The sequence below is a fragment of the Catharus ustulatus genome, chromosome 6 (genome assembly GCF_009819885.2).
Source record: "Catharus ustulatus isolate bCatUst1 chromosome 6, bCatUst1.pri.v2, whole genome shotgun sequence".
Lineage (NCBI taxonomy): Eukaryota > Metazoa > Chordata > Aves > Passeriformes > Turdidae > Catharus > Catharus ustulatus.
The window spans coordinates 37375669-37400652 of NC_046226.1; the positions used below are offsets into that span (position 1 = coordinate 37375669).

At 39.4% G+C, this 24984-nt stretch overlaps 1 protein-coding gene across 1 annotated transcript; it reads right to left on the reverse strand.

The window, feature by feature from the left end:
* Positions 1-1821: 1821 nt before the first annotated feature.
* On the reverse strand, positions 1822-24966 carry GANC (glucosidase alpha, neutral C). Its single transcript, XM_033063418.1, has 24 exons — positions 24833-24966; positions 23727-23789; positions 22389-22497; positions 21742-21869; positions 21052-21234; positions 20201-20246; positions 18801-18867; positions 16467-16563; positions 15700-15880; positions 14700-14853; positions 14075-14310; positions 12980-13106; positions 11976-12055; positions 11006-11149; positions 10670-10766; positions 10190-10291; positions 9463-9706; positions 7727-7791; positions 7128-7204; positions 5962-6036; positions 5440-5553; positions 4825-4937; positions 3223-3326; positions 1822-2948 (listed from the first exon to the last, which is right to left on the reverse strand). Exons 1-24 carry the CDS (start codon positions 24859-24861, stop codon positions 2839-2841), a joined length of 2745 nt encoding a protein of 914 aa, XP_032919309.1. The 5' UTR covers positions 24862-24966; the 3' UTR covers positions 1822-2838.
* Between the last annotated feature and the right edge of the window lie 18 nt (positions 24967-24984).

Below are 24984 nucleotides of genomic sequence, written 5' to 3' on the forward strand. Positions count from 1 at the left end.
GTTAAAATATTTTATTACATTACCCAATAACAATATCCTGTCAGAAACACTGCTATGCTTAAACATAGTAAGAAATCACCAATCAAAGATTAGAAGTTGATAGAAAAATAGGGTCTGTCTCTCTTTTCACACATGTGAAAGCTTTATTTGCTGCTGTTCTACCTGGATTAACACATTTGCATTAAGCACAACAGTATTTATGCTGCCAGTTCTGGAGTAGAGGCTCACACTCTCTCCTGGAAGGTGCTGACAAATAGCTCTGCAGAATAAAAAAGGAAGAAGGAAGGTCTGGTGGGGAACAAACTATGCTTGAGTAGTCAAGAGCAGATTACTCAGTTTGCTCTCATGCTTGCTATTCCCAGAAATCTGCCCTGCAGAGGACAAACAGCAGCAGGTGGGAATGTCGGGGGGATTAGTAATGTTACGTTACCTTTAGCTGGCAAAAATGGTGACTATCCTTCTCTGTTTCCTTCAAGTTAATTTACTGATGTTTTTAGAAAATGCTTCCTTATCTTACTGAAAGAAATGAAATTAACTAGAAATCTGGAAAAACCAGAAACCCAATTGATGGTATGTTCAGATTTGACTTAAAGCAGAACTGGTTTCAAAATAATATAGCTGACAAGTGTAGCAAATGGAAAGGGTAAACAAACCCTGTGGAGCAATGGCAGCCTGTGAAAAGAGATGCCTAATACAGAAAAGCCTGAGGAAATAGGCAGGATGTAGGGGATGTGGGTCTCAGGATGTCTCTGCAAGCAAAGCAAGCATCAAAACACTGCAGTTCTGTTTGCAGAGATAGTGGGAAAAGAAGGCAAGGGAACATTAGGCTGAGTTGCAACAGAAAGGAGAAATAAGCATAAAGTGGGATGCCTAAATGCAGAAGTACAGTAATTTCACGATTATAAGCCGCACTGATTATAAGACGCACTTCTGGGTTTCAGCAACTTTTTTGTTTTTGTCCATACATAAGCCGCACCTGATTATAAGCCGCATGTTACAATACAGAGTGTGATAAAAGGTATCTGTTCTATCACCATCTGTTGAGGGTGGGGACAGTGATCCTTATCTCAATGGCAGATAATTTGCTAATGGGCCATCCATAGAAACCAGGCAAGGCATTGTTCTTTATCTTTTCACAACCCATCCTTCCTCCAGCCAGTCATTGTCTGCTAATGGCCCATTGAGTCCCACTGTGTGACTGATAAAATTACTGCATCCCATTGGAAGTTGCTCCAGCCAGGGGGAAGAGCCCAGCATTTCTTACCAAGATAAAAACAGAGGTTTTGGGACAATAAGGGAGCCCCTTTCTCCACTGGACTCCAGAGGAAAACCGGATTTCTCCACATCACCACTGGACCTCCAGAGGGAAACTGCACCTTCTGCAGGAGCACTGCTCCAACTGAGCCACATCTGTCACTGCAAGGGGACTGCAATCACCATTTAATGGGACTGCTACCAACACCCTGCCTGACGGGGTGTCAGGTTGTACTCTGACTGTGTCAGGGTTTGGAGTTTGTTTCTTTGTAGTACTGTATTTCTATTTTAATTTCCCTAGAAAAGAACTGTTATTCCTAATTCCCATATCTTTGTCTGAAAGCCCCTTGATTTCAAAATTATAATAATTTGGAGAGAGGGGGTTTGCATTCTCCATTTCAAAGAGAAACTCCTGCCTTTCTCAGCAGACACCTGTCCTCCAAACTAAAACAGCAACTTTTCGTTCTTTGTCCATATATAAGCCGCACCTGATTATAAGCCGCAGTTTGGGTTCGGACCAAAATTTTAGTCAAAATGGTGCGGCTTATAATCGTGAAATTACTGTAATCCCATTAAAATTTGCTTCATAAATGCCTAGCTCAAATCTCAGCCAGACACAAAAATCTGACATGACTAAACCTTGTATAAAGGAAGCCAAAACTTGGCAGGATGTGGAAAAGCATAGCTCCTTCACTGGGCTGGCTTTAATCAATGATGATCAACCATCAATGCCAATTCTTTCCTAACAGGAAGCTTGTTTTTTTAAGTAGTATTTGCAGATGGAGGGGAGCAGTAACATCGAAAATGTTTTTGTGTGAGTATAGCTGCTATCCTAAGCCAGTACTGCACCTATGACGACCTGTGCCTTTTTGAAATCCAAGTTTCAAAGCTGGCTGTTAGGGAGCCTTCTGCACCACCACATTACTGTCTTCTGCTATTGCACAACTGACGGGCAGAGGCTACCCAGCCCTCACCTCCAGTGCCTGAGCTGTTTGGTGAGCCTGCTGTTTGCTTTCCTGTGCAGATCAGCTCATTTTGCATTGTCATAAGGACCAGAAAGCAGAAGTTTCTGTGATCACACTGGCTGGCTCATTCTGTGTTTGTTTTCAGAAGGCAGCTGGCAGGCAGAACTCTTGTGATAATTTCTGTGTCTGTCCCATCTGCTGATGCTGCTTGTTGAACTGGCCCAGATCTCCTCAAGTGCTCCAGTCTCTGAATAGTGAGATTTTCAAATACTTACATTAAGGCCTGTGCCCACAAGCCACAATTTCACCTCATCAACTCATAGCTTTTTATTGCAAGTGAAGGCAGAACTGAAGCTTAATGCCTAACTGAAGCTAGCCTACTGCAAATATTACTTAGCTTATTTCCCCAAAGATACAACCTTAGTGCCATTACTTTTGCTGAACAGAAAAGTTATCCACGTACAAATTAGTGCTTTAAAAGAAAAGTTGCAAGAAATGTTAGATTGGGTGTGTTGGTGTTTGTTGATTTAATTGGATTCAAGTGAACATCTGAAGTCCTCCAAGTTTATTTCTCCTCATCCTCTCAGTGAACGGTTTCTCTGACGAAGTTGCTTTCCCTTCAGCTGATACAGATCTCCCAGTCAGCATCAACACTCAGGGCTAAGTTTTCCAGTATCAGTGCAGAGGTCTTCGTATCATAAGTGAAAACCACTTCTTTTTTTTTCCCATCTGAACAGGACAAGAGAGTTTTCTGTTTAATTTAAGAAGAATCCTTCTCAAACACGGTTACATGTGACTCTCTACTGTTCTTAGTTCCTACTGCCCCTGCCACTGGTGGAAAGGATTGATTAAAAAACAAATATAAGTCAAATCTTCCCAGCACACACATAAGAATGCAGTGGAATAAGACAGACGTCTTATTGTCAGTTTGACAACTCCAGTGAATGGCGGCAGAGCAACAGAATTTCAAAAAATTGTAGTAAAATAGAAGTAAATTCATTACCCTTGGAACTGGCTGTCACAAAAGTGGGTTGTTTTCCAAATCCCAGGATGATCACCCGTTCAACTACACATGTAGTGTGGTATTGTCCGCTTTCATCTACACATCTGAAAAAAAAAATATTCCATACACATCATTTTCTTTCCATCAGTGTAAGTTCAGTATCACACAAATATTATTACTTCAGTCTCATCCTGAAAGCTCCCTATATTGGTTTCCTTTCCTCTATTTACCTTTCTCTTAAAATGATGCAAAACTTTCTCCTATTGTCAGCTGATTTTTTCACTGCATATCAGATTTCACAGTCAGAAGAAAAACAGTTTGAGAAGATATCTTATGGCAAAAAGCATAAGCAGAGAAGTTCTGGATTTTCAGAAAACAGTAGTTGCAACTTGTAAATATAAATGTAAGGCTAATTTTAACATTTTTTTCAAGTAAGATATTTCAATCTGAGACAAAATTATGTTTGATTTTGTAACTAATTTAATTTTTATTAAAAAGCTCTAAAAAACCTCAAATCACAATGTAACTCTCTTTTAATGAACAGAATGTTATCATTCACCTCAAAATGACTTTTTTCCAACTTCTAGATTGACTAGCAATTTAGCAATGTTTTTCCTTTCTCATCCTGAAATTTTAAGCTTTTCAGATTTCGTATTCCAGATAAAGAGATCTGAAGTATACTTTTAACCACATTATATAAGCTAAACTAGTTTTGCTCTGTGTTAAATTTTGTAGCTTTAGGACCAACTCCTGCATATTTTTGAAGCTTGAAGGACTAAAAAAGGCCTGTAGAATCACCATTTATGCACTAGAGTATGCAACATACCTCAACAGTAAAAGTGTTATAGTGACATATTTGGCATCTCTTTCCTTACAAGCAGCTAAGGATCTCTTTGGTTTTTAGGTTTTGTCACTGAGCCTTTGCAGGTGGTGCCTCCTTTCAAGTGCTTTTCTTCATGCTAATATATATGGTGAATTAATTGATTACTTTGGAAGACTGTAATTATGTGGTTTTGGTTTCCAGACAGAAGCATTTAATATCTCAGGTTGGAAGGGACACATAAGAATCAAGCCCAACTCCCTGCTCCTTGAAAGACTACCTAGAACCAAACCATGTGGCTCAGATCATTGTCCAGATGTGCTTTGAACTAGGAAAGGCTTGATGCCTTGATCAGTTCCCTGGGAAACATGTTCCAGTGACTGACCACTCTCTCTGCAAAGACTATGTTAGAAAACAAATCTTAGAAAATACAAACACTCCAGGTGTTGCCTACTTCCCAATCTCCCAATTTATCTTTTTTTTGGTCTCTCTGATAGGTTTTACTCTTTCTTAGGAAAGAGTATTTGTGTCAATCTGCAGAATCTCCAGTTTGACTAGACTGAAACAATTTGAGACAGCTCAGTATTTGATGTGTCACTGCCTTCAGACTTATGTAGAACACTGTTTACCTCTGCAGTATTATTACAGATTCTGCACACTCTTGGACTTCACTAAGTAACAGATGAAGCTAATACTGCCACATTTGTAAGAAGGCCTCAGGAACTAGAACAGGCATTTGCAGTGACAGTGTGTTGGTGGCTTTTGTCCATAATTGCTGTTACCTGGAAGAGAGAACGTTCTTGTGGAAAGTGAATTTCCGATACAGGAACTGTTTCTTGTGGAGATACTGAAATGAATGCCCATCATCTACGTAGAGCTCACCTACGGCACAGGCCTGTGAAATCACCAGACAGAGCACAAATTAACAGCAGCTTCTAGTGTTGAATAATGAAACTGTCTCACTATATGTTATGCTTCATATTGAAGGTGTTTATTTTTCTTTAGTGACTTGTAGCCCTGGAAGGCTCAGGCAATCCAGCTTTGAGAGTGCTGGACATCCTGGTTTTGTAAATTGATGCAGGTGCTACATGTCATCTCTTTAGTAGCAAAGACAGTTGAAGGAAGTTCCCTCTCTGAGCCCAAGAGGAAGTCTGTGGCCTGCTCATTCTCTGCTCCTTCCTCCAAGGGACTAGACAAGGGCTGAAAAAGGTCAGAAAAATGTTCTGCTGTGCTCAGAGGGGACAGTGGAGGCAGAGGTTTGAGTCCCCTCAAACAGCACAAGTGGAGAAGAGCCATTAGGCACTCAGATGTAGATGCCATTGTGCTGATTGAACAGGTAGCAAGATCAGATGGAGTAGAAGACATCTTTGTAAAAATGAAACGCTATCTCAAGGTACCTCTGTGTCTAAGGCCACGTGGAGTTCATAAGAAATATCTATCATCCATTCAGTGGATTTTCCAGCTGTGGTCTTCAGTGGTATCACAGTGCCCCCCCGCTGGAACACAGGAATCTACAAAAACACAAAGCCAGGGCAGAAAGGTTCCCATACTCTGATAATGTAATTTTAACAAGGATCAGAGATAACAGAAGTTTGCTCAAAACTTAGAAATGAACTTTTAACACAAATATATAAAGAAAACTATTCAACTAAGAATGGGAATAGTAGTAACCTTCCGTATGTATATAAGCAAAATAATTTTCATTGGAAAAGCAACCCTTGCATCACCTCACTTCACCACCAGGACACAGTAGTGTTCAATCTAACAATAAAGGAGATGGGGACTTTTATACAAAAGCTATTTTAGATTACATTTCTACAAGGAAATTGAGCTGTCACTTTCTGGTTCTGAATATTGACAAAACATAAGCTTGGGGTTTTTTTCTGCTCCATGAAAGTAGCATTTAAAAAAAAACATACATTCTCCAGTGTTACTGGGATCTTCACTGTGCCTGCATCTTCCATTCGCTTAAATTTTCTGAAATCATACCAAATCTAGAAAAAATTTAAAAAGAGTGAGCATTACACATATGGCAAGATCTGTTCCTTCTGCTGATGCAGTTACTCTCCTGCTTAACCTGTCTTGTATGTCTTAAAGCATCTGGAAGTGAAAAACATTGAAACACTTTTTAAATTTTATTTTTTTTAAATCTAGTTCTTGAAAAAGCATATTTCTATTGAAGTGAAAATTAACAACAAAGCTGCCAATAATAGGTGACAAGAGAGCTGCATCTGAATCTCTCATACACCACACTTGCCAGCAGGTTTTACTGCTTTCAATGTGCCAAACACTCATTTCCCACAGAGATCTTGATAAAAATATTTTCCTTAACTTTTCTGGAGAGCCTAGTCTGTTTTTCTCCTTAAACTGAGAAGAATTCTAAGTGTTCTCAGGTGCATTAGTGGAGTCATGAGGCTCTGCATGGTCTCATACACTCCCTTTTACTGCTTACTCTTTGAAGTCTCAGGCTTTCCCTTAGCAACTATTTTCCCCAAATCATTTCCCTTCTTCCACTTCACAGGTGCTGTAGCCAAATGCTCTTTACAGGATTGGATCACTGTGCCATCCTGTAGATAAATACCTTTACTTCAGAGAGGAACTGCTCTCTGTATGTGTCAGTGTTTGCTGTACATGTCATAGGCTACTGAGGCTTATCTTTCCTTGTTAAATTTTCCCTCCCCACAGTTTCTCTCTGATTTCCTTTTGATCTTTCTTCAAATTTCCCTTTTCCCCACATGAAATGAGAAGTTTAACCCAAAGAAAAATACATGAAAAAAGTATATTGACATTGTAGGGAAGGTGTTTCATGGTGACTGATGAGACATAGCAAGCTTTGAAGGGGGACTTAAACTATAGGTGATTTGAAATTTGTGCAGCAGCTCTTGGAAAAGCAAGAAAGTAAATTTACTGTGAGCCAAGCAAGCAAGGCATCAAGATGGAAGGAAGGGTTCAGAGTGGTACAGCATGGCCAGCCAAGACTTGCCACAGCAGCAGTGCTCAGCAGTTATTAGATGAGGAACTGGAAGGTTTCTGCATAAAGCACTTCTTCGGGCTGAACAATTGAGCAATTCATATACATCCTTACCTCCTCTGACCCTGGAAACAGAACTGTCACTGTCTTGGCCTCTTTCTCTGTGACTGGATGCACCAACAAAGCATTTCCTGGAGAAAAACACAAACATGGCTATGGTCCTCAAGGCTGCATTTCCCCAGAGCAGAACTTATGTGCTCTGGGGTTGTCAACCTCTCACAGCAATTTCAGGAGCTTGCTTGGGCATGTCATATGCTTAGGTTCACTTTCTACTGAAGAAAAGGCCTGTGCAGTGGGCTGATGGCTGACTGACTTCAGCAGCCACTCATACCACAGTAAAAACCAATCATGCTTGTTTTCTACTGCCATTTTTGACGCAGACTGTGATCTTAGCTGCTTCACTGAACTTGATGTTTCAGGTCAAAACCAATCATGTTTTTCAAAGTGACTAGTGAGATACAAATGATTTTTTGCATCTCCTATGTCCTCTTTTTTTAAAGTGCTGTTAAAACTAGGTCCCCTAAAGAGGTCTCAAATTCTATATTAAATTATATTTTTTTTAAGTCTTGGGCAGTGTTTTTATGTTCTCTTTTTGCCATGGAACACCTCAAAAATATTTAACTCAAATTCCACAGAATAAGACACCTGCTTACCCAGCATGTACTCATTTTCCACATCAAAAGTTTCCATTTTCCCTGGAAACTCTATCCAGAGAGACCTGTAAAAAAAAAGATAATGGAACTCAGTTACATTTTTTCACTCTGATCAACCTGTTCAAGTCCTTCCGGCATTTTCAGCCTCTACTTTCTCCCTCTCTTTACAAGCCACAGTTATCAAGAACTGCAGATAGGACAAGGTCATCTTTTGTGTCAGTTACTCAAAGTGTTCCTTTGAGTCACTGCTGAGGGTCCCCAGTACAGCATGGGTTAAGACACTCCAGTATACCTATCTCTACAACTGTGGCCTTGTTTTCTTCCCTCCTGCCTACACATCTTGCACTGCATCTACCTTCCTTCTATCAAAGGAGAGATAAATGAGCCTTTGTGTCCCAGTCTACCAGCAATGTTTGCCCCTGATGAGCTAGTCCCTGCAGCACAGTCTTTTCTCTTCTTAACAGCTCCCTGCTGCTTTTATATCAAGTCTTCTCCTGGCCATGCCTGAAAAACCTGCACCAGAAGCGCATTTTCAGTGTTCTCAAAAAATGGTAGTGTAATAACCATCTGGTTATAGAACAGAAGTTGTATACTTAAAGTTTAAGAGATTATGACAACAACAGCTTGTTAAGAGAGAGGATCTGGGCTGTCTTATACAAAAGCCTGGCTCACCTGCTCACTCACAAGCATCCACTTGTTCACTGCAGCCCTGGTGCTCATGTGCTTGCTAATGAGACACATTTTCCATTCTGCTTGTCTCAGTGAGAAAAATACACTTCTCTAATTCTGTACCTACTGCAGCAAACTTAGCACAACGGAAGTGTGATTTAATACTGTGGGCAGTTCCCTTGTCAACAAAAGCTTCATTTCAAGAAAGACAGAAACCCAGTCTACGTCAGTGCATAAAACAGGTGCATTTACACCCATATACGTGCAGACAGACACACTATGTCTGTAATGCAAATTATCTTCTTAAACTACTCAACCCTTGTCAAAAAAACCTTTATGTTTTTAAAACTTATGAGATGTATCTGCATTACAAAATACAAAGGTAAATGTGTGCAAAAGAACAGTTCTAGGGCAACCACAAGCACACAGATTATAATCTATACCAGGGAGATTAATGACATTAATCTCCTCCTGGAAGAAATGCTGCATTTTTAAGAGGATAGAGAGCAACAGAACAAGTAATTTATGTTCTAATTTAATTTCTGTTCTAGATTATTAAATTCTCTACTAAAAAAACATTATAAGGAATACTGCAGAAAAAAAGATAAAACTATTAATATGAAGTAAGATTTTATAACAATAACAATTAAGCAGTAACAAGTATTTTCATGAGAGGCAAAATGGCATTTACATATCTAAGTCAACAAGTTCAGGGTTCATTAAGCACTCTTTCATGTAATGGTTGGACTGCTACGTCTTGGTCTTTATTGTGATGAAAAGTCTGAAGTCCGGACAACTTTAGAAAGTTTAAAGACTGCAATGTGTTTATTGAATTAGTGTGTTCCTGGTGTCATTTGGGAAAAAAGCCAAAACATAGTTTTCCTCTGAGAGTCCTAACAAAGCTTGCAGGATGCATGAAAAGAGAATTCAGTATTAGAATTTTTGTGCATTTTTCTCCCTTTTAATAATCAAATAAGTAACTACAAAATTAAGAGGTGGTAATTAAACTTTCCTTCTCCAAGTAAGCTCCTGCCTGACCCTGCAGGCCTCCTGAGTCATGCTCTTACCTCATGACGGGTTCAGCCGCCGTGTGTGCCCGATAGAACAGAGTGTATAAGTAGGGCAGGAGGACGTAGCGCTCTTTAATGGCTCTCCTGATGATCTGGGTGTTCTTCTCCCCAAAGAGCCACGGTTCGCGCCGTTTGCTCTCCATGTTAGAGTGACCTCTGAAGAAGGGCTGGTAGGCTCCTGCCTGATACCAGCGAACAAGTAACTCTGGTTCTGGATCTCCAATAAACCCTCCCACATCAGCTAGATATTGCGCAGACAAATAAAAATACACAGTTTTGGAGACTGCTCTGGAAAATGTGAAGCTCTCCTCTAACAAGCATTCCAAGTGTTTAAATCCATGCATTTCACAGTTTGTTCTGTTGGACAGCTGCTTGTCCAAATAAGAGTGAAAAACTTGGTGTGGTAAGTTATGCTTTGAAAAAAAATCTGAAGAGAGGTTTTGAAGTCTAAGTGAGTGACTTTCCCAGGGACAGAGGAGTGTCACAGCGATGCTGTGAGCAGAACACCACCTGAAGCCTGCTGGTACAGATGGGACACAAACACTGCACAAAAATTACTGAAGACATGATTGTGAGAGCCAGGTTTCAGGCTTCTGAAACCAGACTAATCTGTGAAACCACCTGGAAATGTACAGGGCTGTTGAGCTTTCCACCGTCTGTGTTGAAGTCTACCTTGGGAATACAAGCTTGGTGGCACCATTATGCACAGTGAGAAACACATTACCTCCACAGAATGAAATCCCTGCCATGTTGATGGTAAGAAGCATTGGAATGGATATTTTCAAGTAACTCCACTCTGCTGTGTTGTCTCCAGTCCACACTGCCCCTGGAAAAACCCAGTTTCAGCATTATGCAGAAAAATTGAATGTATATCTCAGTTTATACTTGCAGTTAAGGCAAGAAGACAAGAATAATCATGAACTATTTTGGAATTCCTGTACATTGCACCTTTTTTTTTTTCTTTAGACATGCATGCTCCTGAAAAAGGCAATAAAGGCAGATACTTTGTCACAAGACACAGGTTGCTGTTCTACCTTTGACTCATACACACCTTGCCAGCCTCTCCTGATTTTTCAATCACTTGCACTCTTATGAGCTTACCACATCAGTATTTCTAAGACAGTTTCTGTCCTCTCTAGACTACTATCCATCAAACTTAATAGAACAAAGTAGCAAGGAAGGCATCCAGCTGATCCCTACATACCATACTTCTGTGATCCAGCAAAGAAAGATCGTGCGAGGACAAATGGTCTTTCTTTTCCTGAAGAACGTCTGATGAGTCCTTCTGCAGTTGCCATGTGCTGAAAATTATGAATAGAAAAGTCAGGAAGACAAACCAATGCAATTTATATTATTATGGTAGTAAGGCACAGATGATGTCACATTTTCTTGTGATCAATCACAGCTTGTTTCAAATATTGCAATATCCAGCAGAGTTTCAGGCCTTCAGGAAGGTTATAAAATACCTACTGTTGTGTGAAGTACTGCATGACACATGCTCCATGAGAATAACTGCAGTTTGTGTCTCCAGATACTCTACCTGGTAGAATCCGTAGAGGTTGTGTACTTCCCGATGCTCCCAGTTGTTGTAGTGCACAGCATCTTTCTGCATTGTTAGTTCTGCCCCCTTGAAGACCGAAGGCTCATTCATATCATTCCATACAAAGAGGATATTGGTGGACGCCTGTGACACAAGGTTGCAATTAGGTCATGACAGAGCCAACCCCGTGACCTTGAGTGTTTATCTCAAGCAGGTGTCAGGCCAGTCTGGGGTATGAGTAAAGACAGCAGCACAAAAGCAAGACTTGATAATTACACCTCTCAGGACACCTGAAAGACCCCAGTCATTCATCTCATTCCTCTTAGAGGTCCTTCTAGTCAGGGTAGCTGCCTGCAAGCCCACTTGATCTTTGCAATTCTAACTTGCTATTCCTGCTTTCTGGTAAGGGAAAAGAGGCATGGAAAAGAGAAGTATAAAACAGCCATGCAGAAAAATCAGAGAAGGCCAGAGGTGAAAGCTGGACAGGAAAAGCAGCAGCATGGGAAATATCTACTATGTCTGTCTACTAGGGAAGTGATTTCAACAACTCTACTGCAAACCAGAACATTGGAGCAGGGTGAAGGGGACTGGAGGTGTGCAGCAATGGTTACCTAGACACTTTCAGCACAGGCAGGAAGGTCAGGAAGAAGCGACTGAGCAGTGAGAGTGCACTCCCACATCACTCCTTATGTGCTATCATGGTAGTAAAAGCTGGAATAGCAGAAGCTGTTTTATATTATGGTACTTAAAACGCCTGCAGTTCATCCCTTCTACTGCTCCAACTAAGTGTGCATGTTCACTAGTGGCACATGGGTTCCAATCAACTTAGTGTAGATAAATCCAGGGAGAAAATCCTTCTGTGGTACTTCAGCTTATCAAGGTATTTTCATCAACACTACAATAATAGAACTACAAAGGTCTACAACTTGCTTAGACAGTACCTTGTAGATCAAAGCAAATAAATACAAACCTTGTATGTTTTGAAGGCAAATTGATCTGCATACCATTTTCGCACTTCAGGATTGGTGAAATCCAGGTAACAAGAGGAACCTGTGGATGTGGGAAATCCCAATTATTTACCTGATTTTAAGAACACTGTCTTTGCACCTCAATACAATGGCCTAAAGCTACAATGGTTTCCATGGGCAGCAATAATATAGTTGCTATTTTTTCTGAAATCAAAGCTCAAGAGCAAATTCCAGGCTGACTTAGAACTCAGTATATTCCTTGCCATGTTGTGAAGGTCAACACACTTAGATTCAGGAGGCCTGAAACTCAGCACCATTTAAGGATGACTGCTAGCAGTTTGAAATATATTCACATATGAACAAGTAGTCAGGGAAAGACAACACTGCTGGTATTCTGAGCTCAAACAGAAAACTGACAGTGAGAAGCTGAATAACTACATCCTGCCATGCTACTAGAAGTTGTAACATGTCCTTGATTTTTCCCATAATCATTCCTTTGCCAGGATTGTGAGCTTCCTGTCTGCAAAGAAGAGAGACAACCTCCTTTGCCTACCTGCAATGAGCTATTCTTATGAAATATGTCAAATCACAGTATTATTATTGAATCAAAGTGTTCAGGATCAGGTTTCCCTAAATTTCATCAAGCCTACAAGCTGTGCTCACTGCAACAGACCAGACTGCATTTGAATGCCCAAGACAAACTGGGAAGAGGAATGGCTGTTCTCAGCAATAAATCCAACTCTTTTAGTTCTATGCACTGGGATCTGCAGATCCAATAGATATAACAGAGGCAATCTATACAGCTGAAGCAAATAGGACATGATTATATCAAACCCCCCATTAGTATAAATTATATTAATTTTTAGTAATTATTATAATTGTTAATATTTAGAACAAATGCAAGGAATATAAGAATTTAATTCTGCTTCCATGGATTCCAATTAAGCTATTCTGCAAAATTTTAAAAATAAATAGCTTAAAATATTAAGACAGAGTGTTTTTTTACCTGGCCAACAGATGCCCTCAAAATCTTTCCCATTTCTGTCTTTCACAAAATATCCCTTTTCTTTTGCCTGTGCATACAGGGTATATGAGGGATCAACCTTAATATGAGGATCTACAATGACCACAAGCTGCCAGGGTAAGAAAATAAAATGCATATTAATATCAGCTGTGCTTAATAAAACAGTAAGAGTTCGCTTTGATAAAAGGCAGAGAACGACTTCATCTCAGATAAAGAAGAGAGCTGTGTCCCTAGTTCTAAAAAGCAGATACCAAGTGTTTTATATACTGTGTTAGACATTTGTACAGGACCTGAATTTACAAGGAGTGCATGAACTCACCCCTCTGAAATAAATGACAGAACCCATTGTTTCAGATAAACGCAAGTATCGCAACTCTTAAAAACACTACGTTTAATTCACTGCTGTATTCTGTTAATGGGAAAATATCTGACTTCTGTGTTCACGTGCCTGCTTAAAATCAATGCCTTAAGATATTTAAATTCATTTCAGTTTGTGTAGCATATAACAGCAACAGGTATTGTACTCTGCAGTAACACTCCGCTGCTTTGCTGCAGAGCTGAGAAGGTATTACAGGTCCAATTAAGAGATTATAAAACTTGAATGCTATTTCAACAATCTCCTGTTCATTGACCTTTAGCAAAGATCAAGCATTAAGCAATTCGACAACTCAGTAATTCCAAGGAAAGTATTTTAGCTGTAAAAACAGAAATACAGAAACACAAAGAAAAGCTGAAGCAACCACAGAAACTATAAATGGTGAAAGCTCATGTTAAGAAGAAAAAATTTCTGCTGCATTCATCAATGACAGCATGAAGCTGGTTCTGTAAGATGGAGTTTTGCATGGGGCAAATTTAGCTGGATTTTCAGGATACAGAACAAACTACTAAATAATAAAATGACATGAGAAGCTGAATTAAACAAGATAGTTTGCATGCTGGAAGCATCACGAGATGGCAACTCTAATTTATTCTGTTGTAGTCCACTTGTTTACAATATCTGAAGTACCCTACTTAAAGCTAGATTGGGCAGATTCACACTACAGAGAAATCTTTTCTTTTTCCTGCATTATTATTTACCTTTCGTTTTTTCTTCCTGAGATGTTCTTGCATCTTTCTGGGGTTCTGGAATTTCTGTTTGTCCCAGGTAAAATACCTCTTTCCATCTGTGTGCTCTATATCCAGCCATATGACATCATAAGGAATGTCATGTGCATCAAAGCCAGCATCCACTGCCTTGACATCTTGCTCATCCTCATAATTCCACCTGCACTGATGATAGCCCAGAGAAAAAAGTGGGGGCAAGGCTTGAGTGCCTAGAAAGAGTAAATGAATGAAGATAAAACTGTCAATAAATTCAGTCTTTCCACATTATAAGGTCGCCTGTCTTGATAATGACTGGCGGTTCTAGCCCCCAGTGTTTCACCTCTTCATCTAAGGGTGCAGTGTCAGGCAGCAGTGATTTTGCTGGCTTCTCAATTAGAGCCAAGTTTGACCAGCTGTAAATGCTAGGGAAAACAAGGATAGAGGCCTGTCTTCAGGAGGCACAAGCCTTTGATCTACACACGGCAGCGGCAGCGTGCGAACAACTGCCTGGCGGAACAATGGGCTAAGTAAATATTGACCCACTCTTGGGTACAGCATGCTCCTCAGAGAATCTCCTGGGTAAGTGTGCCATTCTGACTCCAGTTATGTGAGTTAGTACCTGTCAGTTGTGCAAACTGCTTGAAGATATCAAATGCAGTGGGTCCCATCAGCAGGAAAACATCAATGATCCCACTTTCTGACATCCAGCGTACGTCAGTCAGAGGCACTGCTCTCTGCTTAGCAGTCTCTGCAGCAGATCTGGATGGAGTGTGCTTACAAGGAAAACAAGGTAAATCTGAATCTCTCTTTCTACCAAACTTTTATCCAATGAAGGAGCAAATAGGGGAAAACACAAAATTCGCAAACACATACCTGGCAGGTATTAGAAACACACACTGAATGTTTCTTATATATCCTTCACAAATCCTTTACCTTGCATATCACTTACACAAAGTAGAGTAATAGGTAATGAGAAAAAATGGGTAAAATAAGTAAAGCATTTCCATAATTAAAGACCGTGAATTTTCTGTAGAGTTTTTGAGTTATATCTATATCATAAGTAAAAAAAACAAAACCAAAATCCCACGTAATGCAGTGCTGGAAAAGCAAGATTTGCTTTTTTGTCATTGTTTCAATTTTTAACAGAATTCAAAGGCTTGTATTTCAAGAGTGAGTTCCTTTCCTGAACATTTTATATTTTGTCAAGGTCAATTACATTCCACAGAAGAATGAGCCTGCCAAGCAGAAATTTGTGGCAATTCCAAGAATTTAAACACTCATAATTTCTCAAATCCAAGTGAATGTCAAGATTTTTGTCCACCATTTTTTCTGCCTTCTACATCCGTGTAGATTTTTTTCTGTGTATTTTCTCTCTGCCTCCTACTGTAGACAGACCTGCTAAGATACAAGTTCTATAACTTGGCTCTTAAAAGGAGTCATCTCTTTGCTCTTTTAGTCTAATACAACAAATTTAGCAATAAGGAGGACAGAAGGAAGAGACTGACAATTCTTCATTAGTGAGCAAAAGATAAATTTCCGATAGTGGTATTTTCCTGTTGGCCCCATCCTGAAGTGTTTTCTTTTGTTATTTAATTCTGAGGAAAGCGAATAACTCTCACCTCAGCTACTGCTTTTGTACTAATATCCACCAGTGTTTCTGAAGAGTTCAGCCAGAAGATCCCTGAAGTTCTGTTAGGCTTGTGTGCTAAGAGAAGGGGTACTGAACCATAAATGCCTGTTTTGTCATGTATCTTGTGGCCGAAGATATCCAAATTATAAAGCCGGTAGGCATCACCATCACTAGGACAAACAAACAGATGTGTTTGTTACATGTAAGCATCTTGCACTAGGCTAGTTTTAACTCTACTGCTGTCTCACTAAACCTGCTGAATACTCTGTGAGTGCTCTGTGTTGTGGTCTTCTGTTTAGCATCCAGAGCTGAAATGTGGACTGCCTAGATTGCTGCTTCTTTGCTTTGGTCCTCACTATCTGAAGCAAACAAGATTTTTGCAAATGCCAGTGAGACTACTGTGTGTTTGCTTTAAATCCTAAAATATTATTTCTGAACCCTCCCATCCTCCCATATAACTGCTCTTTCGTGACTTCTGCTAAAACATGACCAATCTTGCAAGTCAGAAAATAACTGCATAGAAAATTAGGAGAGAAAAGGGCCATTCATTAAATTGCACACTAGGGAAAGCAGAACGCCTTACTTCATATGGATAGAGGTTACAGTTCAGTTTGCTGTATCATTAACTGAAATATACACTATATGATATATATATCTCTTGTCTGCACTAAATTATTAATACAATCTTATAGCTCTCTTTAAAAAAAAAAAAAAGACATTGCATTCACTAGCAACCTGACACCTTGACACCTTTACCTGGTGTTTTTGAGAAGAAGTGTTTCTGTGTGTTGTGGTATTCCATAAACATGTTCATATCCATGTAAAGAGAAGTCCACGCCTACAGAAGTAGGACCTGTGGAAATAATAATATTATATGATGAGAATGCAAAGTTCTTAGGCTAATCTGAAAGGAATAAAACAGAGCAACCTAACTGGATAAACCAAAAGAAAATACGTTTTAATGTTTCAGTAATTAACTCTTTAATGCTTCCTTTCAACTTTACTTCCATTATTACAGTAATTTCACGATTATAAGCTGCACCATTTTGACTAAAATTTTGGTCCGAACCCCAACTGCAGCTTATAATCAGGTGCGGCTTATATATGGACAAAGAACGAAAAGCTGCTGTTTTAGTTTGGAGGACAGGTGTCTGCTGAGAAAGGCAGGAACTTCTCTTTGAAATGGAGAATGTAAACCCCCTCCCTCCAAATTATTATAATTTTGAAATCAAGGGGCTTTCAGACAAAGATATGGGAATTAGGAATAACAGTTCTTTTCTAGGGAAATTAAAATAGAAATACAGTACTACAAAGAAACAAACCCCAAACCCTGACAAAGTCAGAGTACAACCTGACACCCTGTCAGGCAGGGTGTTGGTAGCAGTCCCATTAAATGGTGGCTGCATCCTCCTGCAGTGACAGATGTGATTCAGTTGAAGCAGTGCTCCTGTAGAAGGTGCAATTTCCCTCAAGAGGTCCAGTGGTGATGTGGAGAAATCTGGTTTTCCTCTGGAGTTCAGTGGAGAAAGGGGCTACCTTAGTGTCCCAAAACCTCTGTTTTTATCTTGGTAAGAAATGTTGGGCCCTTCCCCCTGGCTGGAGCAACTTCCAATGGGATGCAGTAATTTTATCAGTCCCACAGTGGGACTCAATGGCCATTAGCAGAAAATGACTCGCTGGAGGAAGGATGAGTTGTGAAAAGATAAAGAACAATGCTCCACCTGGTTTCAATGGATGGCCCATTAGTACATAATACCTCCCATGGAGATAAGGATCACTGCCCCACTCTCAACAGATGGTGATAGAATAGATACCTTTTATTACACTCTGTATTGTAACGTGCGGCTTATAATCAGGTGCGGCTTATGTATGGACAAAGAATGAAAAGTTGCTGGCACCCGGAAGTGCGGCTTATACTCAGTGCAGCTTATAATCATGAAATTACTGTACTTCTGTTCTATAGAGGTAATGTTTGAAAAAGATTTTATTGTATTTCTTTTAATTTTGAACTTCTTAACAAGATAAAATTAATCACTATAACAGAAACAAATCCCCAGATCCATGTAATTACAGATCACTTCTTTATTCAGTAGTGAAATTGCTTAAAATTATCTCCTGTTTCTATCCCAGTACCTGGGGAAAAAAAAAAAAAAAAAACCCAAACTTTGCAGCACAGTGGACTTCAGAATCTGAATTGTCTGTTTCCCACTGGTCTTCTCTTCAGCCTCAGCCAGGGGAGTAGCATGCAAGAGTCCCTACCAGTGATATCATCCTGTCATACTTCTGAATCCAGAGCAACTTTTGGCAGGTGACCAGAGATCCTGCAGACTGCCAAGCAGCAGCTTGAGGATCAGAATCTGACCATAAGTACTTTATTCCTCTGACACAGAAAACAGAAAAACATGATGCTGGCCTAAGACATGAGAAATACAATGAACAACAAGGGGAACAGCTTCTTGCCCTCTGTGTCTTGACAGTGAGCTGAGGAAGTTTTCTGTCACTAAAAGAAATTGCTTTCAAACTACAATCTTCCTACTGCAGCTGCTAAGTAGTGCTGGTTGCTATAAAAGTCTGCATGATAATGGTAATGGACAAAGCTAACCAACTTAATTAATATAGAATACAACAGGATGGACAGCAGATCATCATATACTTTGGTCATGTATAATTTAAATTGTATTTGAGCTACTGCTCTCAGGTGTCTATAACCATTGTCTTTATCACTTAAGATTGTTCAGTATTTCCTTTTTTAGCCCACACTTCAAAAAGTTTGTGACAATTAGACAATTATTAATGCTCAGATATCATGATTTCTGATATGTCATGAGAATAAACCGGTGAAGTCAATGTTATATACTAATACTAAAAAAAAAAAAAAAAAAAAGGAAATAATCTGTTATATACAATATATACATGTAAAGTGAGACAATGCAGATAGTGTTAATGCTGTGTCAGAAATGGTAAACAGTGAGTTGATGAAATGGGTCACCTCTCCTAAACAGAATAAATATTTGCAGAGTTCTTGTCAAGGTGTTACCCTCACTGATTTCTGACTGAAACAAAGTTAAGGCAACTGAAAAGCAGACTTACCATGAGCTTTGATGTCTAAGAAACTGCCAAATTTCTCTTGCCAGAGGCCTAGATCCTCTTGTTTTTCCTGTACAAATAGAGCCTAGCAGATGAAACTGCTCACATCATGCATTTCTAAGAAAAATATGTTTATTCACGAGATTTATACTGTTTTTGGTTTTTTTTGTCATATATGTCTAATATGAATAAATCAAAACACCAAATCGGATTCGGCTCCAGGAATTTACACTGAAGAACTGATATGTGTATGTTGTACACAAGTAGTCTGCTACAGCATAAAAGTAATATCTGAGGTCTTGGATAGAATCACAGAATGATAGAATAGCCCAGTTTAGAAGGGACTTCAAAAGACTGTCTGGTCCACCCTTTAATGGTACAGGGAGGCTTGATGAGATTATCCAGCAGCACATCTGAACAAATCTTGAAAACCTCCCATGGTAGGGACTATGCCACATCCCTGAGAAGGTTGTTCCAGTGAGTGATTATTCTCACTGTGAAAAATGTGTTTCTTCTCGATATTGAATAAATTTATTAAATACATGGGTAGAACCAAACAGAAAAAAACCCCTACAAACAGAACCGCCCCCCAAACAGTAAAGGTCAGACAACAGAAAAAGCTCTTCAGACACTCTGGAGTGCCTGTAACTGATACTTTTAACCTCCTTGTGTCCTGTAATTCATTGTCATAGAATTTACATTTCTTGCAGTGTCTTTCCTAATTTTCTTTTCTACATTCATCCCACAATAAGTGGACGTGGCCTCTTGCAGCTAAGCGACTTCCCTGGCAGAAATCAGAGCTCAAACATAAGTATACTGAAGGCAGCACAGCTCCTGCCATTTATAACAGATAGCAGAGTAAGCAGCCATCTGCAGGAGGCTAAAATTATATCACAGACACAGCTCAGCCTCCTGGGAAAACTGCTGTGTGCCTCTATGCACTGCCAGGACCTGGTCTAATTTAAGATACAATTTTATTTCTGTATTAAGCCTGAATGTATGTAGATATATATATTTTGACTGTTATAAGAAAGGTCTTGTTCTTTTGAGACTCTCTTTCAATGAACAGGGAATTTGAAAGCGACAAATATCACCACTAAACTCCCTTTTACACATCTACTCCAGATCAAATAAGAGATCAAAAGAGAAATAAATTAATAATAAAAAGGATATAGAAAAAAAAATTATGCTAAATCTATCTGACTGATGCCTTCTACAGACATGGTAAAACACATAAACCTTCCTTCAACTATAAATTTGTAAAGTATCTCACTATGTTATACCAGGTCCTTTTTGAAAGTTGTTAGACTGTATTTGTAAATATATGATAGGGCAAAATGAATATGTAATTTAATTTTCTTTTACAAAATATTCCTGCTGGAAACCATGTAAACACGGGTTACCTTAGAGGAATCACTTGCTGCCTCCTCATTTTGTGCTGTAGGTTTTCTAATGAAAAGAATTACATAGAAATAATCAGTTCATTGTTAACATAAGCAAGAATTTCAAACAGAAACGAAAAATATCACCATGCATTGCTTTACATATTATGTAAGATTTTTGGTATAAACTTGCAAATAATTTTAATATTCAATGCCTTAAAATAACCTTCACTCAATACTTGAGTTAGATTGACTTCTTGGCCTTTCATGTTTATTTCTAGCTGCATCAGCATTTTACCTGACCAGAGGATCTCGCTTCTTTATCATTCTGCTATTCTCTGTTAATGTTCAAAATTATGCTCCACAAGAGAGACACTTGTTATGCCCATTTTTTAATCATGACATGTCCTGCACTGATATTTGTCATCCTCCCTGCAATTTGCAGTGTGATTAACCTACAACATCTTGCAACTAGATGGCACATTGCAAGTTGAACAAAACTTGACTTCTAGTGAATAACACTTACTTCAAGAGTAAATTTAGTGAGAAAAAATATGAAACTAATAACCTCATCATACTACCATCACTTATTCCCAAGAAAGACAAGAGAAATCAGGATACTTTAGTGTTTTGCAGCATTGGCCAGTAAATGAGATTAGCATTTTGCACATGGCTGCTGCAAGGGATTAAAGCAGTCTGCAGCTAATTGATCTAGAATTTGTTTATTAAAACCTCCACTTGTATTTACTGTACTTATGAAGTAAAAGAGAAGTCATGTTTCAGGGCATAAAAGCTTTCAGAAATTGCAATTCCATAGTATTCAGCTACTGCACAACCAGTATATGCAATGATGTGATAGACAAATGCTGTACCTGTCACTGGGAGGTGGTTGTAGGTGCTCAAAATACAACAGCCCATTGGAATTCATGCTCATAACAGTCTCACCCTTGGACTGCAGCTCAACTTGGAAGGGGTTTGCTGTGACTTGAAGTTTGTAGTCCTCATTAGCACTTGACAGTACCAAAATACCTGCCTCCTTGTGGGATATGAACAGTCTGGCAAATGAAAAACAACAACAGTTTTATATTAATCAGCAGCACATGAATTCCACTGTAACTAAATAACAATTGATACAACAGATGGGCTAAGAATATCTGCATACATTACACAAACCTCAAGGCTAATGTTGAGCCAAAGAAGGCCAGAAATACATTCTGTGCTCAGGGTTTACTGCATAGTGCAAAAAGCGGCTATAGAACTGTCATGAAAACTATCCAGAGCTTGCATTCATTTCACATTAACAGGTATAAACTTTGCATTGTAACAAGTAGGCTATTTTCTGATTGGGTCAAACAGCCTCAGATTTTTTACATGTAAAATAAAACTTTCTCCTATGTATCTAACATGATCTTTTGAAAGTAAATTAACCACATGCATTTTTGTTTTCTCTTCCTGTAACAACTTTATACTGTAGAGAGACAACTGTACTGTAATAAAAAGGAGGAAGCTGTATAAAATACTAAGGTGCTAAATCATTATCACTTAAATCACCCATCAGTTACCTCTGGGTGGTAGGTTCCTTTATAAGAACATCAGGAACTTTGTATCTTGCTCTGAGAGGAGATGCTTCATCAATTTTAAGCCTAAAAATATTGCCTTCTATTTCATAAATTTCTACTTGTAGAAGAACCTGCGAGCAAACAAACAGATAAACTCATAAGGATAAAAAATACTTATTTTTAACATAGCATCACCAAACACTTACTGTCTGGAAAAAAAACCAAAACGTGCCTGCTTTCTGATTTAATGTTCTTTACTATTGTTGAGAGCAAAAATCATCATCCATATGAATTTACACCGGCTAACTCTACTTCACCCCTTTGAAGAAGCAATGCCTTTTAAGTGAACTCTTTATCTTTAAGCATCTGATATCTACCATTACAGAAAAAGAACCTATTATTTTGAATTAGTGGAGAAAACTCTGAATTAAAAATATTTTTCAGATAAAAGTGTTCTATTCAGAAATCTGTTTTTTTGTAAAGCCATTAAATTTTTTTAAGTTAAATGCTGATTAGTAAGGGCATATTTAGGCTGATAGTTTGCATTATCTGTCACTGAAGAATCTCAAAACCTGCAAATATTATCAGTCTTGTTGACAATATTCACTGCTCTTTCTGTAAGCGCCCTCTTATGCTAGGTGGTATCTCACCTTATTCTCCTCATGAATGATTTGGAATTTGACACTCTCATCACTTAATGTGACTGAATCCAACAACACTCGATACAAGGATTTTCCAGGATGTAAAAGTTTCTGACGCCTGTCAAGAGAGAAAATTATTTTTGGTCTCCACACTTCTTCTATCATACATGGATGATATAAGCTCCCCAGTAGCTTATATCATACAGAGGGACCTAATATTGTTAGAAATGTTTACTTAATAATTTTGTGTTGAATTTTTTCAAATACAATTATTAACACTTCAAGTCAAGAGGAAAGAGAAGGAATATAGTTCTGAGCACACCTAAATGCTTACAAATGAGACATTAAGACGGCTTCAGAGGTTCACTCGTCACCACTCTGTATGTTTTTTAATAACAATAATAGTCTTAATTAAAGTGTCAGTTCTTAGCTGTACAGTTACATTATCATTCTTTCATTTATCCCTAAAATTTCAGTTGAATACTCTGTTTTTCATTTTCTGTCATATATCCCTGTAACTCCCCAGTGAACACCTTCTACATTCTGGGGTGATGAAACTGTGTGTATTTGTAATTTTAACCTTCAAATACACACCAAGGAAATTGTTTCTCAACAAAGTTTTGACTACAGCTTTCAGCCCTGATGTTTTTAGCTCAGAAATCCTGAAATAAAGGCTCTTTCAACTGCTTGTAGAATTCTCCATGCCAAGTCCAGGTTTTATGAACTATTTGGAGATAAGTGTCTTCGAGCCTACCTTAAAGACAAACTTCTTTATTAATAAACTGAATATATCAGTGACTAATTGGTGTAACAATGGGCAATCATTTCTTTCAGTCAGAACATGAAAGAACACAATGGAGGGAAGAAAAAGGTCAAGAGCACAGTTAGAAATGAGATGAGAAATATGACTCAGCATAAGATTAGCTTTAAGGGATTAGTCAGGTAGAATTTAGATTTGACAATGAATTCTGGCCAAAGTGCTCGATCAACAGGACTGCAGTCACACACACTATTGTCACAGACTAATGATTTCTATTGAGTGTTCTGCTGCTTTGATCTACAGATAGTCAAGAAACATCCATGTCAAGAGAACAACCTCCATCTGAGTGCACTGGGGCTGGGGCTTTGTCAGAAGAGAGCTTTAACAGATGACATTCTGGGTGTGAGATTACACGTTTTAAAGTCTGCTGATTATTGCCTGCTGATAGGTAAGTAGAATGCTCACCTTTGAAAGGTAAATTCTGAAAATAGCAGACTTGTTGTGATTAAAAGTCAATGCATAACTACTTCCTATATCTTTTACTATTAGTAGTTTAAAAATAGCCACCACACTACAATTCTCCATACCTGTAAAAAGCAATCTGGTTGCATTTCTTAAAGTTACTTTTGTCCACAGCCTCATCTTGGACACTAGAAAGAGCAGATACAGAAAGTGTTTAAATGTGTCCATGTAACACGTGCTGGATGATCAGATGATGGGGGTCCTTTTCAAGAAGGGTCAGGATTAAAGACAGTGCAGAAAACTCTGGTCCAACATAAAATGTGACGGACATTGAAGATACAGGAAGAGTTTGTTACACATTCAGTTTCATGCTGAACCATTTCCTTTTAAACTCTAGAATTTTTGAAAACTGACTGAGTCTATGGCTAACAGAGGTGAATTTCAGTATAGCTGAATTCTTAAGGGTTTGCATTTTGAAGCCAGACCTCCCTCTGCAGTCATTACAGTTAATTATTATTTTCCAGCAATAAGAATGGAGAAATGGAGAGGACTGTCAGAAAAGAAGAACCTTTTCTTCAACCTTCGGTGGGATTGACAAAGGATGGAGGCTTCTGATGGTCCTGCTGACAGCTCTGCGTAATCTTTAGGTTTGAAGTAACCTTTAGATTTATCAGGTAACAGTAAACTTTTTATTTGCCTGGAAAAACAAGGGCTGCCGGTAGTGTCTATCACCAAAATATTTCCCAGATCATGCTGGGTTCAGATGGAAGGGAATAAGGTATTAGTTCTGGCAGATAAAGCACTGATGCTTATGGAATACTTATTAATTATATACATGCAACATAGGAAATGCAGACGGCACTCACTGAGGCTCAGCCACAATTACAAGGCCGGGATTATTATTTGAGATCTCACAGTGAGACCGTATATTTAGATCACTTAGCCCTACCCATTTTCGCTTGAAGACACGTACATCCTTTCGGGTTTTGCTCCAAGTTCGTGTGCCTCTGTTGGCGCACCGAACGCGGCGCAGCCCGAGCAAGCCCTGGCGCTGCGGGAACGCTGTGCCCGGGCAGGGCGGCGAGGCCAGCACCAGCACGGCCCGCACGCCCGATTCCCAGCCCCGATCCGCGGGATGGGGCCGGGTCCGCACCCCGCCGCTCCCCGCGGAAACCGGTGGAGCCTCCCCGGCAAGAGCGGGAGCGAGGGGAGCGCCTCCAGGCTGAGTTACCTGACTGCCCCCGGCGTCCCCGCCTCCATGGCGGAGCTGCCCCGAGCGACCCCCGCGGAGACAAGGGCTGGCGACCCGCCGCGACAGCCGGGAACGCCTCGGGCCCCAAGCGCGACCGGGCCGGCGAGTGGCACCCGGGGGCGGTGACAGCC